Genomic DNA, 18733 nt, shown 5'->3' on the forward strand with positions numbered 1-18733 from the left:
GTCTCCCTCCGTGGAGGGGGAGCCTGGCCGTGGGCTATCGAACTGGCCTTCGGGAAAGAAGGGCTGGGGCCTGCCGTTCCTCCTCCATTAACATGCTCTCCAGCAGGACCACCCCAAGCTTCCAGCTTCTCTCTGTGGACGATTAGCGGGCGCAGCGGCCTCCGGAGGCGAGCCTCTCCTGCCTCCCAGCCACAGCCTCTGGCCCATTGAGGACAGCCGCCTACTGCAGACTTTTCTCAGGGCACGAGGCGGACGCGGGGGAAATCCTCGAGTCCCACCACTACTTCCTGGAGACGCCGACGAAAGCAGGTCATCCTTCGGGCCACCCACCTCTTCTCCAATTGGTTAACTGCTCGCCTTATGCGCTACCCTCGCTGGTGATTGGTTCAGAGACGCTGTCTGTCACCTTCCCTGCGGGAATATAGGTCGCTAAGGGAAGCGTTACTTGAGGCTCGGTTGGAAAGAGGTTGGTTGGGCCTCTGAGGCCAGTTTGTTAGTAGTAGTGGGGACCATGCCCCGGCGCGAGCTTCCGTCGCAACGGCCAGGAAAGGAACCAGTAGCGGGACGGAGGGTGGGAGTGGCAAAAAAGTGAAGATTTAGAAGTAAACTGGAGACACCTGACCCTGGCAACATCCGAATGGGACTGGGATAGGGAGGAGGAAGGCCTTTGAGAGAGGAGGCGTAATCCCAGGAGCAGTGACAGTGTAGGAGGCAAGGCCTAACTTTGTTGTGGGAGAAAAGGGCCTTGCGGGAGATTTTTATGACCTAATTGTATGGGGAGCTAATTTTCTAGGTGAGTGCCTAACAAAATCCATTGGAGAATTTACTTTGTCTTTGCAGCAGAGTTGGGAGACTGTCAGCCATTCCTGGCCTTCAGAAAGACAATTTATTGAATAATTCAACTCTCTTCTATTGCTTCAGATGGGCAGCTCTCAAAAAAGGCACAAACAGTTGAAGGATGGCTACCATTGCATATATTAAAAGCATGTTGAAAGGAAAATAAGGTATTCACTTTGATTTAATTACGGTTAGTTGAATAAGAATAAGAAAATTATCTTTGAGGAGAAGCTCTTAAGTTTTGAATGATATTAGGGCAACTTGATTTTATGATACGTTTCAACTTTTTAAAGTATTTGTTAAAAAAATCATATTACTGCGGTACCTACCAAATATGCTATTTGGTAATTATGGTCCTGATTATTCTGAAAATGGAAAGAAATACTGAATTTTTAGTCATGTTAATTTGCATTTGAGTGAATAGTGCTACTAGATCATTTGTTCAAAATGACATAATAACCACTATGGAAAAAAATGCTTGAATTTGTAATGTAATGTTAGAATGCATGTGAAATTGGATAGTTGCTTACTCCTGCTGCAGTTTCGACCTGTAGGCTAATTTCACTTTATATTTAAAGCAGCTTGCTTATTAAACACCTGGTGTATTTTGAGAGGCACAGTTGGAACTGTTGCTTCACTGGCAGCCTTGCCAGTTGAGCCTCCAGCCTCTATTGAGTCAGGTGCTGTATTACTCATATCCCTAGTGACATGCCAGAAATTGTCGAGGAATAGTTTATTTCAACTGCAGAACACCCCCATTAGCTTTTATCAACAGACCTGGAAAATTCTAACCAGGGATTGGGAATGAGATCTGGGCATCTGGAGTTTTAAAAATACCCTCAAGCGAATTGGTTAACCATTGCTTTAGTAAGTCACTAAATAGATGTGGTTAAGAAATTCCAAGATATTTATGAGACAAACCATTTTCTCCCTTGATTTCCCTATAGTTTAATAGTAGCTATCTCAGGAACAGCATTTAAGTATAATCCAAAAGTAGCCTTTGCTTAGGCAAGGTCGGGAAGTTTCACCGGCACTCTTAAACCCATGGAACTAACCATTCCAGGCTTAAGGATGAGGCTTAATATGGGGAGACAAAGTGCTTTGGTGCATTTTTACAATCCTCAGAGCCATGCGTGGTATATTGTTTTCTATTAGGTTTCAAAGTCTTCCTGGTAGGCTTTAAGGAGAGATCAACTCCAAGTCTATTCAGTAGATACAGTAGGCTGAATTATTTTCACCTCAAAGAGCAATGGGGGGTAATATTACATTTATGAGCCTTTTTTGGAAAGAATACCATGCTGGAAAAAATGTAAATTATACCTTCCCAGTAGCCCTTTGCTTATTAAGTAAAGAACATGTGTAATTCAAGCCTAAAATTTACATAAACATGAAGTACAGATATTTGAAACATAAATGAGGACTTTTAGACCAACTTTACCAGAGAGTCAAAGAGATAAAAAATGAGATAGTCATTTTGGTATTTAGTTATGAGAAATATGTGGTGAACCCAAATCCAGTCTGATTTAAATGATAGCTTTAGGCAAAGAGTAGGTCCAATTGTGTTCTGTCTCCTAGAAGTTGTTTTTCATTTTATATGTAAATTTCTCACTGTAAGATTTTGAAATAAAGTATTTGAGTAGGGGACAAAATTTAAAAATAAAAAAACCTATAAGTTAAGATTACAAGAGCCAGGTGTTGAGATGCGTGCCTATAGTCTCAGCTACTCAGGAGGCTTGAGGTAGGATAATCCACTTGATCCCACAATTTTGAGACTAGCCTGGGCACCGTAGTGAGACCCTGTCTCTTTCAAAAACAAAAAAACAAAGCCATATGTAGTCCATGACTTAACACATTGGATTTTGTATATATTGTTTGAACAGAAAGCCAGGAATCTCAGTATGAATCAGTCTAGAGCTAGATCAGTTGGTGGTGGTGAAGAAACTCAAGACCGCACTCATCATGAAACTGAGAGAAGATGGCAGCAAGAGCGTCTCCACAGAGAAGAAGCTTTTTATCAGTTTATTAATGAACTCAATGATGAAGATTATCGGCTAATGAGAGACCATAATCTTTTAGGCACCCCTGGTAAGAGATGGGTTTTTCATCATTGGACAGATTTCAAAATAAGGAGAGTTAGATTTTTTTTTTCCCTTCTTCCCTCTCCCAAAATGTGGTGTATTGTGTTTATGAGTTTAAGAACTTTTTAGTACAACAAAGTAGAAAATCACTGGCTTCTGTGTGTTGTTACAAGTAGATGAGAATATTAGACATGGAGTACTGTTACGCAGATGCCAAACAGGTTAATGTACATCATAGTGTTAAATATTCTCATATATAGTCCTATTTCTCTTAAATAGTATTTGTATAAATAAAATATGATTTTAAACCCAATTCTAACTCATTTGGAGTATTATATTTAGTCAGCTGAATTAATAACCCCCCAAAGTCCAGTGTGCGCCATAAAGTTTTTACAAATTCATTTTACAAATGAAGTAGCAGAAATTTGTATTTTATATATTGTATGTTTATATATCGATGACCTATATAATGAAGTATTGGGGTAAAATTCAATTAAAGAGTTGAAGTTTTCTTTATAAATGCTTCCTCCTTAATTTCTTTTTAACTGACAAAAAGCTACAGAATTATAGTTTATAGTTTCCTAAATATATCAACTGAGAGTACTTTACCAATTATTCAAATTAAATTTTATTTTAATAAATTTTAGTAAAACAATTAATGAAGCACAACCAAACTGATGTACATTTGTGTCAGTTGGATATTTTTAACTCTTCGATTTACAGGACATATGAAAATAAGACATTGTCTTCTACAAGTTGCTAAAGATTAGTCTTATCTTTTGTGAGTTCTCATAAAATTTGATAATTTAAAATTCTTAAATGAGCAATTTTTCATTGTTTTAGGAGAAATAACATCAGAAGAATTACAACAGCGGTTAGCTGGGGTCAAGGAACAACTAGCGTCTCAGCCTGACTTGGGAAGTGAAACAAATAACAGAGGTACTGTGAACTCCATTCCATAAGGAACAAGCTTGATTGGAGCAATTACAGACATGAAATTACTGGATCTTATACAATATGTTTTTAATGTTTTCCAGTTTTAATGTGGTATTCATTCAGATAATATTTGTGTGAGTACTATATGCAAAGCTATATGGTTAGGCAATACAGGACAGAGGAGTGAATACAAAGATGTCTTACACAAATTGCCTTCAGGGACCTTATGTATATGAAATAGTATATAATTCAGTTAATTCCCAGCATAGTTCTTTTTAATCTTAGAATGTACGTACTTCTTCTTTTACAGTGATGTAACTCAGCTTCTAAAAATTTATACACATGCCAGGTGCAGTGGCACATGCCTGTAATCCCAGCTACTTGGAAGGCTGTGATTGCTTGAGCCCAGGAGTTTGAGGCTTCAGTGAGCTATGATTGTGCCACTGCACTCCAGCCTGGGCAACAGAGCAAGACATTGTCTCTTTAAAAAAAAAAAAAAGTAAATAAAATAAAATTGGCAGAAAAAATAAGTGAACTAGTAAAAAAAAATTTTTTTATATAAGACTCAGAGTCAGGAGGAAACCTGTTTTTGTTTCTTGGTCTGCTTGTCATTTAATTGAGCAAACACTAATCCATAATATAAAAAGTTCTTATAAAAAACACAGTACTTGTAAAAAAATTTCAAACTAAATAGAAAGATAAAAGAGTTAAAAGTAAAAGTCAACCTTCATGTCCCTCTTACCAAATAGGTTCCTCCCCAGACCTATTTGTTAGTAGTAGTTTCACATATTATTTCAAAATCATTGTATTTGTTACCACGAAGTCTGTATAAAAACCCCAAAATGCAATGGCTCAACAAGATAGAAGTTTCTTTCTTTCTCATGTTAATAGTCCAGGGAAGGAAATCTTCCTGGGATCCACCCAACTAGCAGAATGGTGCTACAACTGTGCTGTCCGGTGCTGTAGCTACTAGCCACATGTGACTATTTACATTTAAATTAATTAAAATTAAATAAAATTTAAAATTTAGTTCCTCATTCATGCTAGCCACATTCAGGTGCTCAACAGTCACATGTTGCTAGTGGCTTCTGTACTGGACAGCATAAACACAGAACATCTCCATTACTGCAGAAAGTTTAATGGGACACCACTGCTTCAGGGTATCATTTGCATTATCAAGCTACGTCACAACGACATCTAGGTTTTAGCTGTCAGGAAGAAGGTCCAGGCACCAACCTGAAAACAAGATGTATCACTTCTTTTCCCATGCCATTTATGAGAGCTTAGTCACATAGCCACACCCAGCTGCCAGGCTGTCCATTTACTATACTTTCACAATGGAAGAAGAGTAGGATAGATTTAAGTATATAATTAGCAAACTCTTTGACACACACCATGATCACCACATTCTAGTTAATCAGTGAAGAAAGCAGCATTTAGAATGATTAATGTTTACCTGCCCTTTACTCATATCTTCTTACAAACTAAAATGGAAATTGAATATTAACACATTGTATTCTTTGTGTGCAGATTTGTAAGTTGCACTGTATTGATAAAACTGTTAATACTGGTCTTTTGAATATGTTTTAATGGAAAATGTAGTCATCAAATGTAAAATAGCTCATTATCGTTAGCATATAGCTATGGTTGCTGTTTATTTTCTCAGCACCAACAGCTGATTAACAACTTTAACTTCAACATTTAAAAAAATTTTTTATGAGAGAGATTGCATAATGAAGTGAAACCAAAGCAATCTCATTTAATAGCTATTTTTGAGTAGACCAAACTTTAAAGTTGAAGTCTGTATAGTTAATGTGCTAATGCTTTTCATTGAGTTTTTACACTTTGTATACTCCACTGTATATAAATGGAAAATTTAAGCTTGGCACAGTGGCAGTATCATAGTCAAAGAAGTTTATCTGGGGCACATCTATTTCTAAATTGATTCATTGAACAGTATCAGTCGAGAGTCTGATTTGTAGCAGATACTGTTGTAAAGGCTGGGGATTTAATAGTGACTAAAAAGTACAAAAATCTTTGTCTTCTTGGAGCTTATATTCTAAATTAATAGAAAATGTATTGTGTATAACAGCTAACATTTATGGACCACTTCCTATGTGCCAGCTATTATGCTAATTATTTTATATACAGTGTCTTATCCTCATGATAACACTATGAGATTGATACTATTATTATCTATAATTTATTGACAAGGATACAGCCATAGAAAACTTAGGTAATTTGCCTACAGTCTCCCAAATACAGTAATGTGGTTCTAACATTATATTCACAATGCCAGATTTCTTGATATGTACATTTTTGGCAGCTTCTGAGAAATAGGATACAATTCCTAAGTTTATAAAAATACCTAGTTGCAAAGATGTTGATTGAGTTGGTTTTTCCAGAAAGATTCCACAAATATAGGATGAATTTTACATAAAGTTTGCTTCTTTTATTGATATTACTATATTCATAAAGCAATTTAAATGTATAATTTTAGTAGTGGATATATTTCTCACTTGGCTTAATATCTTGCCAATAACAGGTACTTAGAAAGCAGGAGTAATGATTTCTCCACAGCTTTGCATAAATACTATAGTTTTATAATTATGTAAGTAGTTTAATTTTTATAATATGCTTCTGGTAGTATATACTTTCAGTAAGTTCAGTTTTTTGCCATTTTTTCATTAAAATTCACAGATGTTCTTTAGTACAAATGTTTTTCTTACAAGCTTCCAATAAAGGAAGAAAATAAGGTAGATTTTAGGAATTGATCTTAAGGTGATTTGATTTGCTTTCCAGACTCAGAAGTCCCTAGAGAAAATTCAAGTGAAGATTCCCTGCTAGAATGGTTGAACACCTTTCGGCGCACAGGAAATGCAACTCGAAGTGGACAAAATGGGAATCAAACTTGGAGAGCTGTGAGTCGAACAAACCCGAACAGTGGAGAGTTTCGATTTAGTCTTGAAATCCACATAAATCATGAGAATAGAGGATTTGAAATTCATGGAGAAGATTATACAGGCATTCCACTTTCAGATATTAATAGAGATCACACTAGAAATAGGCAGCAAAGGTCAACTAGTCCTGTGGCTAGGCGAACAAGAAGCCAAACCTCAATGAATTTCAATGGTGGTAGTAGTTCCAACATTCCAAGGACTAGGCTTGGTTCAAGGAGGCAGAATTCAGCTGAAGGATCTTTCTCAACATTAGGAGGGTTAAGAAATGAAATTGGGGGAGCAGTTGGCATTCCTAGAACTAGTGCTCAACGCACTAATTTCAGTAGTCACACAAACCAATCAGGTGGTAGCGAACTCAGGCAAAGGGAGGGGCAACGATTTGGAGCAGCCCATGTTTGGGAAAATGGGGCTAGAACTAATGTTACAGTGAGGAATACAAACCAAAGATTAGAGCCAATAAGATTACGATCTACTTTTAGTAGTCGAAGCCGTTCACCAATTCAGAGACAGAGTGGCACTGTTTATCATAATTCCCAAAGGGAAAGTAGACCTTTACAGCAAACCATTAGAAGATCTGTTAGGAGGAGAGGTATAACTCGTGTCTTTTTAGAGCAAGATAGAGAACGTAGAGGTACTGCACATACCCCATTGTCTAATTCAAGACTTGTGTCAAGAATAACAGTAGAAGAAGGAGAAGAATCCAGCAGATCCTCAACTGCCGTACAGCGACATCCAACAATCACTCTGGACCTTCAAGTGAGAAGGATTCGTCCTGGAGAAAATAGAGATCGGGATAGTATTGCAAATAGAACTCGATCTAGGGTAGGGCTAGAAGAAAATACAGTCACTATTGAAAGCAATAGTGGAGGCTTTCGCCGAACTATTTCTCGTTTAGAGCGGTCAGGTATGCGAACCTATGTTAGTACCATAACAGTTCCCCTTCGTAGGATTTCTGAGAATGAGCTTGTTGAGCCATCGTCAGTGGCTCTTCGGTCAATTTTAAGGCAGATCATGACTGGGTTTGGAGAATTGAGTTCTCTAATGGAGGCTGAATCGGAGTCAGAGATTCAGAGAAATGGTCAGCATTTACCAGAGATGTACTCAGAACTGAGTGACGTAGGTACAGTTAACAACAGCAGTCAGCACAGTGAAGGTTCCTCTCGAGACAGGCAGGCCCAAGAAGACAGCACTGAAATGCATGGTGAAAATGAAACCACTCAGCCTCATACCCAAAACAGTGACAATAGAGGTGGCAGGCAGTTGCAAAATTCAGACAATTTAGTTGAAACTGGAACGCTACCTATTCTTCGCCTTGCTCACTTTTTTTTACTAAATGAAGGTGAGGACGACGATCGAATACGTGGTTTAACCAAGGAACAGATTGACAATCTTTCCACCCGGAACTATGAGCATAATAGTATCGATAGTGAACTAGGTAAAATCTGTAGTGTTTGTATCAGTGACTATGTAGCTGGAAATAAGCTCAGGCAATTACCTTGCACACATGAATTTCACATTCATTGTATTGACCGATGGCTCTCGGAGAATTGCACTTGTCCAATCTGTCGGCAGCCTGTTTTAGGGTCCAGTATAGCAAACAATGGGTAAAGTGATGGGATCTATTCAAATGCTGTATTTTAGTAAAGCTGAGTATTCACGAATAGTTTTGCTGAGTTGTTTGTGATGAGCTAACGAGGATGAAAAATAACAGATTATAGTTTGAACTATTTTTTTGTGTGCTTTTTTAACTTGTTAAAAAGAGGAAATTTATATAAAATTTAAAATGCAAATGTTAAGTTATCCAAAAGTACAGAATAGTTAATATTGCTAGCACCAAATAACCTCTAAAATGTTTTTATTTTGGTAATTTTGTCATGCTAAGCACTTTTGTATCTGTATAATTCAGTAGGTTAAAAATCAATCAATCTTAATGTACAGCGGACTTGGACTTTCAAGTTTCGTAGGCTTAGTACTATGTCTAGACATTGGTGTCTATGCTTTCATTAACTTTTTATTCTAAGGACAATATCTTTTCATGGAAGTATTTGGCTGAGTGTTAACTAAATATATTTAAGTTATTCGAAATGTTAAATTTAATGTGCAGCATACCATGTGTGTGTGTATATAGGTATATGATTTTAAGGTTAAAATATTCAGTCTGAAAACTACAAGTTTGGTTCTTATTTAAGCTTTTGAGATAATACTGCATATGGCATAATGTTTAATATTGGCAAGATCATCTCTGAGAGAAAGTGGCTTAAGAAATAATTTAAAAATAGAGATAGTTTACTGAAGCGTCTGACAATCTGACTTATACAGCAAGCAATATATGATACTAAACAAATATTTATTTAGAAATGGAAAATTTAGAACATATAGGTTATTTAACTTGAGTTCTGCCTTTTTGTAACATTTTTGAAAGTGCAAACAATTCTTTGGGTTATTAGGTAAGCTATACAATACGCATGGTTTCTCAAATTTAGTTTTAACATCTGAAAAAATGTCTAAAATCAAATGCATAGATAATATATTAAGTTTACTTGGAAGCTAAAAAACTCCAATTAAAATAAAACAAAAAACCTTTAAGAGAATGTAGAATTTATATAAACACAAAATATGCATAGAAGATCTATTTCTACCAATAAATATTAAAACAAAGACTATATGTGGACTATTTTTTTCTATTGCTCCACTGTGCTTTATTCGTTTTCAAAATATTTATTTTATACTAGGTGCCAGGCAGTGTTACAGGTGTTGAGGATTCCCCAGATGCCAGACAGACAAAGGTCCCTATCTTCATGGAAAAGCCCTATTTGCTCTTAAAAATTGAAAATCAATTGATAAAATGAATGATTATTCATAATCTTTTATGAATATATGACACAGTTTTCTTGTAATACTGCTTGGTCAAAATCATAAGAACAATACATCAAGGCCAGGTTCTGTGTGATTTAGAAATATCTCCACATTTACTTTTACTTTTTCATAGGTGATTGTGTTCAATTCATTAGGTTAGATGCATGCCCAGGAATATTAGAGGGAGTGTGTTTAATAATACCTGGAGTGAACAGTTTTTGTAAAAGTTGTGACTTTGGAGTAAATGATTTATGTAGGTCAGTTACAGGACATAAGACTGGGAAGGTTGATTTGGACCTGATTTGAAGGCTTTACATAGCAGACTAAGGAATTTTTATTTTATCTTCCAGACATTAGATGTCCCATGATAATTTTAGTGGCAAATGGTAAGATTGTTTTTAATGTTTCAGGAAGATTGTGCTATACAGAATACAGGGGAATGGAGAGAGGGAAGCAAAGAAACCAATAAAGGAACTATTGTGATAAAAACCATCATTTTTATTATCAGTTATCATCATTACTGTCTAACCTAGAGTGATGGTAATGAATGAGAAGGGTATAAAAATATTGTTTTAAAAAAAGAAGACGTGGCTGGGCGCGGTGGCTCACGCCTGTAATCCTAGCACTCTGGGAGGCCGAGGCAGGTGGATTGTTTGAGCTCAGGAGTTCGAGACCAGCCTGAGCAAGAGCGAGACCCCGTCTCTACTAAAAATAGAAAGAAATTAGCTGGATAACTAAAAATATACAGAAAAAATTAGCCGGGCACGGTGGCACATGCCTGTGGTCCCAGCGACTCGGGAGGCTGAGGCAGAAGGATCGCTTGAGCCCAGGAGTTTGAGGTTGCTGTGAGCTAGGCTGATGCCACGGTGCTCACTCTAGCCAGGGCAACAGAGTGAGACTCTGTCTCAAAAAAAAAAAAAAAGAAGATATTATTTGGTCTCTTGTTCAGTATAAAGAGGTGGAAGAGAATCATATGTCCATGGATGAAGAGACAATCACCTGAGTAGAGGAGAGCTGACCCAAATGACCACCATAAGGAATGCCCATTTAGACATCTTAAACATATCCTAAATCATACATCTCACACGCTTAGTTCAGTGTTATCATTTGTCCCAAATATGAGGAGAGGCTAAATCCAGCATTTATTTCTTATATGGATTACTCTTCAGGAAGTTCTACCTCTCCTGGCCTGATTGGTTAGGAAGATTAGGAGGAGAACAAACAGGGAAATGAAAAAAAGTAGGGATACAGAAAAAAGCACATTAAATCTTTGTTTGACTTAGTCCTTTGCAAGACCTAATAGTGCTACCAGCATGGGAAGAAATCCCAAATAGGTGTTTGAAACAGAACTAAGTTGTGTACTCTATGGAAAATTCCCTAAAAGCAGCAGTACAGCTTAATAAATTTTGTAAATTGATACCCCAGTTGAGAACAAAGGGTTTCTTTAATATTTTTATTCATTTACCAATAAACGAGGCAGATGATAAATACAAAGGCTCATTAACCTATTTATAGCTCTATTTAGTAAGGATTGTACATTTTGTGGTTCCAATATAGAAAGGAACAAATGGTTAGAAATTCATTTGAATATTATGTTCTGTGTCAGGTCTGTAGAGCTTGTTCTTTATAGTGTGGCTGTCTGGCAAGCATCTATTTCTAGATTGCGAGCTCTCAGCTGCTCTCCCACAGTTACATCCTTTTACCCTGTTTTGGCGTCGCCCAGATTTTCTAATCTCCACTAGCATTGTTGTGACCCTGGCTCATCACTCTTAGGAGGTTATTTTCCTTTCAGTATTTAACATGAATTCATATTTAAATTTCTCAAGATCTCCTTGAAGTATTTTTGCCACTTAACATAGTAATTGGCAGAGATTAGTCACTTCACACAGCCATTTGCCTCCAACTCTGGTGCCTTTCCCTGCGTGCTGGAGAAGTAAAAGTGCCTTGGGAAGTTTTCAGTCTAATTCCTCCTAAAAATATTTTTATAATTGTATAGCTTTTTCATATCATGTGTTTATGATTACCCTAATTTCCATATGCAAATGCATCCTTGTGTTTCATGAATGGAGAAGAAGGGCTCCTCCTGAAGGATATAAAACAGAAGCTGTACTATAAAGGCGAATCCAGAAAAGAGGTGAATGAGGCATCTGAAGATGCTGCATTAAGGAACAGAGTTAATAAACTGAGTATGGGGCATTTTCATGCATATTACTCCCAGACAAGAATGTCTAATGAACTTCTAATCTTCTTGCATCTCTCTATTTGAATAATCTCTGGCTAGAGGAGAAAGAAACTAGAAACAGCACTCCACATGGAGGGGTGGTAGTTATTCCCTTTGCAATGACAGGAGGCTCACTTGGGGTCTCTCTATCCGTCTTGTCTAACCCTGGAAATCAGAGAGCTGGGGTATCTGTATTAGGAGATTTCCCAGGAAGCCAGATCCACCTATCATTGAGAACTTCATGATGATGGCTGTCAGAGGCGATTGTTTCCCCAGTCTGGAGACAGATCGTGAGTTATTTTCAGTGGATATGAGTGTGTTTGTTCCTGAGTATATTTTCCTTTATGATAATTGGGGATCCATAATTACTTTAAGCAAGTTTTGTTTTGAGTATTAAATCTGTGAAGACTCTGAGTTGGCCCCTATATTATTCTTTCTTTTCTTTTTTTTTTTTTTTGAGACAGAGTCTCACTCTGTTGCCTGGGCTAGAGTGCTGTGGCGTCAGCCTAGCTCACAGCAACCTCAAACTCCTGGGCTCCAGCAATCCTCCTGCCTCAGCTTCCTGAGTAGCTGGGACTATAGGCATGCACCACCATACCCAGCTAATTTTTTCTATATATTTTTAGTTGTCCAGCTAATTTCTTTCTATTTTTAGTAGAGACGAGGTCTTGCTCTTGCTCAGGCTGGTCTCACACTACTGAGCTCAAACGATCCACCTACCTCAGCCTCCCAGAGTGCTAGGATGACAGGCGCGAGCCACTGCGCCCAGCCTTATTCTTTCTTTGTGTTAAAATAACATCATCATATTTCTTCCAGAAAATAACAAACACTTTTAGACGTATTTTTCCTCTATTGTATTTATGTCTCATTTGAAGATGGAGTAACCTCTTGGCTGCCCAGTGTATATACACTGCTCCTTCTCACATATTCAATTGTAAAAATGCTCCTACTTAACCCTAATTCAGCTGTCTTCTATGTAATTCCAAACATATTCACACTCTCTCCTGTGGGAAACAATCCAAAGTCATATATATCTTCTGTATTATGAAGTGACACAATTTAGCCCCTCTGAGTTCAGGTTTTCTGTGTAGTGTCCATCTCTCCATTGTCTTGGATTTGATGAGGTTTAATTGTGACTCCTCACCGTCCTGCAGCTTATGGGATAAATGATAAAAGTAGCTTCTCCTATTGACCTGATACAGTGAAGCGGAATAAAAAACAAACCACAAGTGGGGAAAGAAGTGCCATACGTTGATTACTGGTACAGAATATATGCCATGTCTTGCTGAGTAAGCTTAGCCGGATGGGTATTAAAAACAGTGAGTCTCAAGCATTCTCTTTGTTGACTCACTTATCTGGAGGCAGAGTACATTATCTGGTCAGCCAGTCCGGCTGGCTCAGATCCTGAGTGAGGGCACCCTCAGAAAGGCACTGAGGGAGGATTTCCCTGTTGGTGCTGGTGGTGGTGATGGTGGGCAGAGGGTTTACGGGATGCTGGTGAATGGCTTTGATCTTGGCACTTCCATGTTAGGGCTTGGTTCAGGGACTGCCATAATGTTGAACAGCCATAGGTCTCTGTACAACAGGGTAGGAACTTTTTTGACAATATAACTTCCTTAAAACTGTGATTAGCTCCTTAACAATTTAATTTGGGGTCTTGTAGCCAATGCCAGAAATCTTGTATTATTCTTAATTTGCTAAAAGAATAGCCATGGTATTACAACACCTTTAGTTTTTTTGTTTCTTTGTGGGTTTTTTTGTTTGTTATTAGCATTTTGTCAAGATGATCTTTCTATGACTCTAACTCTTAGCTAAATAGAGTTTGCTTCTGGAATAGTTAGGAAGATTAAAGAAAAGCTCCCAACTATTCCCAAAGGTGTCACCCTTGTCCTTTCTTTGCGTTTCAGACCAGTGCAGTTTACAATAGGAAGGAGGCATCATTTTTGTCTGTAGGGTCAGGGAGAATCACCTTTTCACTCCAACCAGTTGGGATCAAGTCCACTGCAACCATGTGGCTTGGAAGGGATTCAATTACATTTTTCTTCCCAGCACTGAATGACTAGGTGTTCCTGATAAATCTCTGTGTTGGGGCATCTCCAAGACCATACCCAAATTTAGTGATCCACTAGAAGAACTCACAGGAATCAGCATATACGTTGTGCTCACAGCTGACATTTATTACAGGGAAAGGCTATAAGCATCATCAACAAAGGAGAAAGGTGCGTGGGATGAAGTCCAGAGGAAGCAAACTGTTTTGCAAAAGGGTTGGACCATTTTACATTCCTACCAGCAATGTACTGGACCCAGTGCAAAATAAAATGTGAGGTCCATTGTTCAAAAAACAGGAAATATAAAGCTTTTTTCTTCTGGAGTTGCTCTCACAGAAAATTAAGATGATGTGCTGGTTATTATTATTAGCATTCCTGAGGGGTCTGTTGTGGTGTTTTTTTTTTTAATTTGTTATTCATGCTATTAATTATTAGCATAAATTTTACTGCTGTTTCATCTTTATATTATGCAACACCAAGAGTCTTTGCTCTCAGTTATTTGGGTATATACCCAGAAATGGAATTGCTGAATCATATGGTAATTCTAGTTTTAATTTTTTGAGAAACAACATGATTACTTTCTACTCACTTTTGAGTCTTGCCGAACTTCCGCGCTACATCATGTCCACCAGAATTCTGTGCTCATGGGACACGGCAAACACTATGTCTGCACGGGGCAGCAAGGAACAGCACAAATTCTGATTATCTACTCTGCTCACACTATCCTGCCTTGTCCCATTGGACTTCACTTACAAAACACTAGTTCAAATGGAAAATTATTAAGAATTTTAAGACAGTGCCAGCGGAGCATTAAATCAAGTGTGGGGCTCATCTGAGCACAGTGCCCATGAAGCCAAGCCTGATATGAGAATTTCAGTTGTTTCACATTCTCCCTAACAATCAGTATTGTCAGGCTCTTTGATTTTAGCCATTTGTATGGAGATGAAATGGTATCTTGTTATGGTTTGAATTTAAATTTCCATGATGACTAATGATGTCAGGTTTTGCCTTAGTCTGTTCAGGATGCTGTAACAGAATACCACAGACTCGGTGGCTTATAAACAACAAACATTTATTTCTCATTTTTCTGGAGGCTGGGAAGTTCCAGATTAAGGCACTGGCATATTTGGTGTCTGGTGAGGGCTCGCTTCCTGGTTCACAGATGGCTGTCTTCTTGCTATGTCCTCACATGGTGGAAGGGACGAGAGAGCTCTCTTAGATCTCTTTTGTAAGGTACTAATCCCAAATTCATGAGGGCTCCACCTTTACGGCCTAATCACCTCCACAGGTCTCACTAATACTATCACACTAGGGCTAGGATTCCAACATATGAATTTTGGGGAAACACAAATATTTAGTCCATAACAGTTATCTTTTCCTGTACTTATTCTCTCACTATATATATATACACATACACACACACACACACACGCACGTCTTTGCTTATTTTTCCCCATTGGTTTATCTTATTAAGTTGTAAGAGTTCTTACAAGTATTAGTCATTTGTGATCTATGTCTCTCTCTATATAAATATATAGATATATGTAGATATATAAATGTTTTTTCCTCCCAGCATTCTCTAACTTGTCTTATCATTTTCTTAATGGTGTCTTTGAAAGAGAAATAGTTTTTAATTTTGATGACATCCATATTATCAATGTTTTTCTTTTGTGGTTCATGCTTTTTTTGTGTCCTACCTAAGAATCTTTGCCTATCCCAAGATCACAAATACTTTTCTTCTGTTTTGTTTTGTTTCTTTTAGCTTTAGCTTTTATGTTTAAATCTATGATCCATTTTGAGTTCATTTTTAGTTTGGTGGGAAGTAAGGATCCAGGTCAATTTTGTTTTTGCACAGAGATGCCCAGTTGTGCCAGCACCATATGTTAAAAGTCTATCCACCCCCATTGAATTTCTATGGTGAAAATTAGTTGAACATGTATATGTGGGTCAACTTCTAGACTATCTAGTTTGTTTCATTGTTCTATAAATCTAATCTTGTATCATTTCTGTGTGGCTACCCTAGGTCCTCTGGATTTTTGTATAAATTTAAAAATTGGCTTGTTAATTTCTAAGCAAAACAATGTTGGGATTTTGATTGGAAATGCATTCAATCTATAGATCATTTTGGAAAGAACTGATGTCTTAACAGTACTGAATCTTCTAATCTATCAACATGGTATATATCTCCATTTATTGAGGTCTTTTAAAATTTCTCTAAGCAGTGGTTTGTACTTTATTGTGTTTTCCATATTTCTTAAATTTATGCCTAAATGTTTTAAGTTGTTTAAAGTTATTGTAAATGTTTTTCCACAATTTCAATTTTCAAGCATTTATTACTTGTATATAGACATATAATTGATTTTTATATTTTGATCTTATGTTCTCTGACCTTGCTATTCATAAGTTTATTTAGTAGCTTAGAAGATTCCTTATTCTACACACTAAACATGTCATATGCAAATCAAGACAGTTTTGCTTCTTCCTTTGCAAAATGTATGCCTTTTTTCCTGCCTTGTAACACTCTATGGGACCTTCATTACAACGGTGAATACAAGTGGTGAGAGTGGATATCATTGCCTTCTTCCTGCTGTTAGGTAGACAGCATTCAGTCTTTCACTGTTAAGTATGTTAGCTTTAGGTTTTTCATAGATGCTGTGATGATTACTTTTATGTGCCAACTTGGCTGGGCCACGGTGCCCAGATATTTGGTCAAATATTATTCTGAATGTTTCTTTGAAGGTTTTTTTTTTTTTTTTTTGAGATTAGCATTTCAATCAGTGGATTTTGAGTAAAGCAGATTACTTTCCATACTGTGGGCAGGCCTCATCTATTCAGTTGAAGGCCTTAATAGAGCAATGACTGACCTCTCCAGAGCAAGAAGAAATTCTACCAGTAGACTGCCCTTGGACTCAAACTGCAATTCGTTCTTGGGTCTCTATTCTGCTGGGCTACTCTGCAGACCTTGGACTTACCAAGTTCCACAGTCATGTCAGCCAATTCCTTAAAAATCTCTCCCTGTATACACATTGTTTCTGTTCTCTGGAGAACCCTGACTGATACAGATTTTGGTACTGGTAAGTAGGGTGCTGCTGTAAAGAATACGTAACAATATAGATAGGGCTGTAGAACTGGGTAATGTGAGTAGAGGCTGGAAGAGTTTTGAAGTTGCATGTTAAATAAATTCTAGCTTGCCTCGAAGAGACTGCAGAAATATGGCCATTGTTACCAGCTACACCGGACAACCCCAAGAATTCTGCTACTCCGCGATCCCAAAGACCATCAGCCTTGCCTGACCACTAAACGTTTCCCCCGTCTTGGGCCAGCTTACTTTCCAGGCTTTCCCCCTTCTATTCGTCTCCCACCAGGTTCCCAGTCCGTAGGCTGGGATCCCCCACGTCGCAGCCAGGGCGAGAGGTGTCCACGGTGGCGGTGCAAGATGTCTTCAGGCCGTCGGCCCCGAGGACGGCTAAAGAAGGACGCGAGGACAGCCCCAGCCCAGAACCTCAGGCCTGTCGAGGCCGTCGAAGAGGTCCAGAGTCCGCCGGTCACGGGAGGAGAGAGGGAGGCCAGGTCCCTGACGATTCCCCGTCCTCCCCGCGGCCGGCGCTCTACTGTGCCCCCCGACCGAGGACCAGCACAGCTAACCAGCCGCCTGCTTTTGGGTAGCAAGCGCCACGATGCCCGCGACTGCCGAGCGAGCGACGGCGGCCGAGGAGGCTCAATCCTCAAGCAGCCCGTCAGGGTCCTCACCGACGGGTGTGCGCGTGCGCGAGTCTGTGCGTGCGTGCGTGTGTGTGCGCGCGCCAATAGACTTGGATCAGGAGCTTCTCCGCTGTCCGTCCGTGGGTGGCGCCTTGGGCGTGGCCCCGGACCTGGGGGCGTGGCGTCGGGCACCGAGTCCGGGGGCTGCTGGGCCGGGTACCAAGCCGACGGCCCTCGGAGTGTCCCGCTCGCCGTATCTTCACCCAAGCTCCTTGTCTCAACCGCTGCGACCCCCCCGCTGAGAAACGCGACTGCGCGCGCTCATCTCACCCTCTGGACTTTTAACTGCCGAGAGCTACACGCGCTCTGGCCTTTCAAACACAGCATTTCACATCTGTCGGATTTCCAGAAATGTCTTGATTGCTTGCTTGCTTCTCTTTCTAAAAAATCTGGTTTTGAAATCTTCCTCTGCAGTGTGTGTATCATGACTCTGACACATTTTAGGCCACCTAGGGTAATGAACATTTGCAATGAGAGCATCAGTAAATGACTTGAGTTCTTACTCCCGACTAAAGCCTGTGACTGGCGTCCCCATTGCATTTTAGAATAAACCTGAAATCTTTACCTCCTCTCCAGCCGCTGCGTGACCTGTCCCCCGTGGCCCTGCCTGCAGCCGCCCAGCTCACTCCCTTCCTCCCCGCAGGCGCCAGTCTCGCATGGACCTTTCACACTTCCTCAGGGAGACTTCTGCAGTTTCCTGTGGTTGAAAGATTCTCCTCTCTCTGCCAACCTCTTTCTAATGCTTTAGACTTCAGCTTAAATGTCCTAAGCCTTTCCTGGTCTTCCAAAACTGTATTGCCCTTCGCTCTTAAAACAATGCATCATTTAAAAACATGTATTTTGTGTTTATTTGTTTAACACCTATGTTTACTAGACTGAGAGTTTCAAAAGGGCAGGGAGCTATTTCTCTTTCGCCTCTTACTGTATATTCCGAAGCTAGCAGGAGCTGGGACTTAAGTGAATCTTCTCTATATTGAATGTTGGGGAGGAAGGAGCTTTCCAGAAGTGTGATTATAGATCTTTGATTTTGGAAAG

The 18733-nt window shown here is 39.0% G+C and overlaps 2 protein-coding genes across 3 annotated transcripts in view; both read left to right on the forward strand.

The window, feature by feature from the left end:
- RNF6 (ring finger protein (C3H2C3 type) 6) lies at nucleotides 1-9473 on the forward strand. 2 transcript variants are annotated; one of them, XM_012649898.1, is made up of 5 exons: nucleotides 1-466; nucleotides 922-1004; nucleotides 2718-2922; nucleotides 3759-3854; nucleotides 6654-9473. In XM_012649898.1, the coding sequence occupies exons 3-5, from the start codon at nucleotides 2736-2738 to the stop codon at nucleotides 8417-8419; spliced, it is 2049 nt and encodes a 682-aa protein (XP_012505352.1). In that variant the 5' UTR covers nucleotides 1-466; nucleotides 922-1004; nucleotides 2718-2735; the 3' UTR covers nucleotides 8420-9473. The 2 variants fall into 2 exon arrangements, with proteins under 2 accessions (XP_012505352.1, XP_012505353.1); XM_012649899.1 differs by having other exon boundaries at nucleotides 1-309; nucleotides 6654-9472.
- Nucleotides 9474-17372: 7899 nt separating this feature from the next.
- Nucleotides 17373-18733, forward strand: part of LOC105814781 (phospholipid-transporting ATPase IB-like) — a 122364-nt gene continuing 121003 nt past the window's right edge. Inside the window, exon 1 of the mRNA XM_012649871.1 lies at nucleotides 17373-17700. Coding sequence (XP_012505325.1) covers nucleotides 17373-17700 — 328 coding nt within the window. The remainder of the gene's footprint in view (nucleotides 17701-18733) is intronic.

This window comes from Propithecus coquereli, unplaced genomic scaffold (assembly GCF_000956105.1).
Source record: "Propithecus coquereli isolate 6110/MARCELLA unplaced genomic scaffold, Pcoq_1.0 Scaffold306, whole genome shotgun sequence".
Lineage (NCBI taxonomy): Eukaryota > Metazoa > Chordata > Mammalia > Primates > Indriidae > Propithecus > Propithecus coquereli.